Here is a 2,885-nt window from a genome sequence, read left to right as displayed (position 1 = left end):
TCCCCAGTGTGGGCAAAACCCAAAGCTAGTGAGAGGGCAGCCTCCGGGCACCTCTCACTAACTCCTCCCAGAGGCCACTGAGGTGGGTCTGCTCGAACCTATTTGCAAGTTAAGCCACTTGCCCTGGGCTGCCCAGCTGCCACGTTAGTGATCTGAGCGTGGTGGCCTGCGCAGGAGCCCATGCCCTCAGCCCCACAGCCAGTGCTCTCTGGTCAGACCACCTCAGCCTAGCCCCACACCCAGCACTTACCCCAGCCCTCGGGATGGGTCAGCAGCCTCCAACCTGCAGCTTCCAAGCCAGCAAGTAGCCCTGCCTGGACAACCCACCAGCCCACCACCTCCTGGAGGACGCCCCCAGCCTCACAAGGTGTCCAGATGGCTCCGCTACCAACGGCCTGGCTGGACTCCAGATCTCACCCAGACCCACCCTACGGAGGAGGCAGCAGGGTTAGGGAGTAGTGATCACAGAAGTCTGGCCGTCACCTGGGAAGTGTAGGTGATAGGAGCCACTGGTAAACAGAACTGATTTATTTATAAAGTTTACGCTCCCTTAAAGAGGTGTGCCCCACACAGGCTTCTCCCTAGCAGAGCAGCAGTGCCCACAAACCAACCCCAGGGTGGGCTGTCATGGGGGCCTCACGCCAGGGACCCCGCCCCTCAGGGGCTGCTCGTGTCCAAATCTTGGCCAGCATGGAAAACTCCAGATAGTGGGGGCAGGGGTCCAGGTCATCTTTATTATGCCCCAGGTCAAGGGTTCTTTGTACAAAAATAGGTCTCCGTTTGCCAGCAGTGTCCCTCCAGCGGCTCAAGTTAATGTGTAGAAAATGGATTCTCTGTGCCCTTAGAAAATCCTCTCCCCTCCTGAAAAATCTCCAAGTGTTGGTGGCCCCCGCCCCACTGCAGTCGAGAAGCTGCGGGGAGGGACGGCGTCGGAGGAAGCCGCCAGCCCTCATGGGGCCAGCTCCAAGCCCGTTTCCACCGGGACATTGGTCAGGCTGGGCCGGACGGACGAGGCGGCGTCAGCGGTGCGGGGGGGGGGGGGTGCCCGGCTCGCTGGGGGGCGGAGCGCGGGCCGGTCCACCTGGCGGGCTCCCCGGCGATGAGCGCGCCGGCCGCTCGCTCGGCTTCCGGGGCTGAGGCTGCGGAGGGAAGGTGGGGAACCGAACGCGCGTCAACGCGGGCGCGGGCCTGGGGCAGACCCCGCCCGGGCCGGCCCTGCCCCCACCTCCCCCAAGCGAAGTCGGCAGTTTCGTTTGCTCGGTTGGTTTTGGAGTCTTGAGTCCGTGGGTGCCGCGACTCGGTCTGAGAGAGGGCGGGGGCGGGGCGGGCACTCGGAGCCGCGGTGAGTCAGGGCTCCGCGCCCGCCGACTCATTTCTGCCGCCCCGGCCTGGGAGCGCGATTTGCAATGCAAAGTCACCCCGCCTCCAGCACCCCAATCTGCCCCAGGATCCGCCAGCACTCGAGACCTCAACGGCCCGACGGCCGCTCCCCTCCCCTCGTCTACCCCTCCCTCTTCGGCGGCTGAGCCGCGAGGGGAAGTTTTGCAATCGCGGACAAACAAACGCCGGTCTTGCACAGGCTTGAAAAAGTTTGGGGGAAATGAAGAGTGAGCGAAATCGAAGCCATCGCTCCGGCCTGGCATTCGGCTTCGCGGGCTCCTGGGGGCGCGACCCGCCGGGCCTGCCCACCCCGTCCTTCCACCCCGGCCCCTGGTCCTCCCTCCTCCCTGCCTCCCGGCTGTTACCTCATAGGTCGAGGGCGCTCAGTAGCCCCCTAACCAGCTGGAGAAGTCGAGTAGCTCGCGCTCCGCGGGACTCAGCGCGCCTTCGCAGCCGCTATCGTCCGACGAGTAGGCGGAACGCGGGGAGCCGGGCTCCGAGCTGCCCCCGCGGCCCGGGGACGAAGAAGCGCGGGAGGGCGAGGCGGCGACCGGGGTGGTCCCAGGCGGCCCGCGGGGCGCAGACGGCCGCACGGCCTGCGGCCTCAGCCCTCCCGCCAGCGCGTTGCGCACGGCGTCGTGCTCGGCCAGCAGGCGCTGCAGCGCGCGGATGTACTCCACGGCCGAGCGCAGCGTCTCCACCTTGCTCAGCTTCTTGCTGGCGCCGCCCTGCGGCACGTGCTGCCGCAGCGCCTGGAAGCCCAAGTTCACCAGCTTCACGCGATTGCGCTCGCGCTCATTGCGCCGCGCTACGGCCGCTGCGCTGCCTCCGGTCTCTGCGGTGGCCGGTCGCCGCCGCCGGCTGCAGCGCAACAGTTCGGGGGACGGGGGTCTCCGCCGGGCAGCGCAGCCAACAGGGACGCGGGGCGCAGGGGGCGCGGACCTGGGCAGTGCGCCGCCGTCCATCGCGCCTGCATCCACCCGCCCGCTACGGGTCCCGGCGCGCCGCAGGAAGGTGCAGGCAGAGGAACCGGAGGCGATGGGGAAAACGGTGGCGCCCCAAGGGGGCTTCTGGCGCCGCCAGGCAACTCCCCAGGGCACGCGTCCTAGGTCCTCTGGAGCCCGGGGACAGGAGGCCTAGTGGTGGCAGGCCGTACGCGCCGGGGAGCGTGGGACGCTCGTGTCCCGCGCGTGCGGCCGGACTCTCCCCGGTCTCCGCAGGCGCGGCGCAGGCGGCTCGTTTTTAAATGTATAGATAACCCTCCTCCGCGCCGCCGCCGTCGCCTTTCTCACGCCCTCCTTCTTCGCCTCGCCCTCCCGCCACGCTTCGCCCTCCCCCTCGCGCGATCACATTCTGTAAAGCCCAAAGCGTGCGCATGTCCCCCTAGCCCATCCCCAGGGCGCAGTCCACAGATCCCCAGTGCGCCCAACTGGCGAAATCTGCGGGTTCCGGGTGCGCCCCCTGCTCCTGGCAGGTGCTCAGTGCGCCCCCAAAACAAGGTACGC

The 2,885-nt window shown here is 67.8% G+C and overlaps 1 protein-coding gene across 1 annotated transcript; it reads right to left on the bottom strand.

Annotated features, from left to right (window-relative positions):
• Positions 1 to 513: 513 nt before the first annotated feature.
• Positions 514 to 2,630, bottom strand: ASCL2 (achaete-scute family bHLH transcription factor 2). Its single transcript, XM_032151886.2, has 2 exons — positions 1,746 to 2,630; positions 514 to 1,139 (listed from the first exon to the last, which is right to left on the bottom strand). Exon 1 carries the CDS (start codon positions 2,343 to 2,345, stop codon positions 1,764 to 1,766), a length of 582 nt encoding a protein of 193 aa, XP_032007777.1. The 5' UTR covers positions 2,346 to 2,630; the 3' UTR covers positions 514 to 1,139; positions 1,746 to 1,763.
• Positions 2,631 to 2,885: the final 255 nt, after the last annotated feature.

This window comes from Hylobates moloch, unplaced genomic scaffold, assembly GCF_009828535.3.
Source record: "Hylobates moloch isolate HMO894 unplaced genomic scaffold, HMol_V3 SCAFFOLD_5, whole genome shotgun sequence".
Taxonomy (NCBI): Eukaryota; Metazoa; Chordata; class Mammalia; order Primates; family Hylobatidae; genus Hylobates; species Hylobates moloch.
This window is presented reverse-complemented; position numbering and strand designations above follow the sequence as displayed.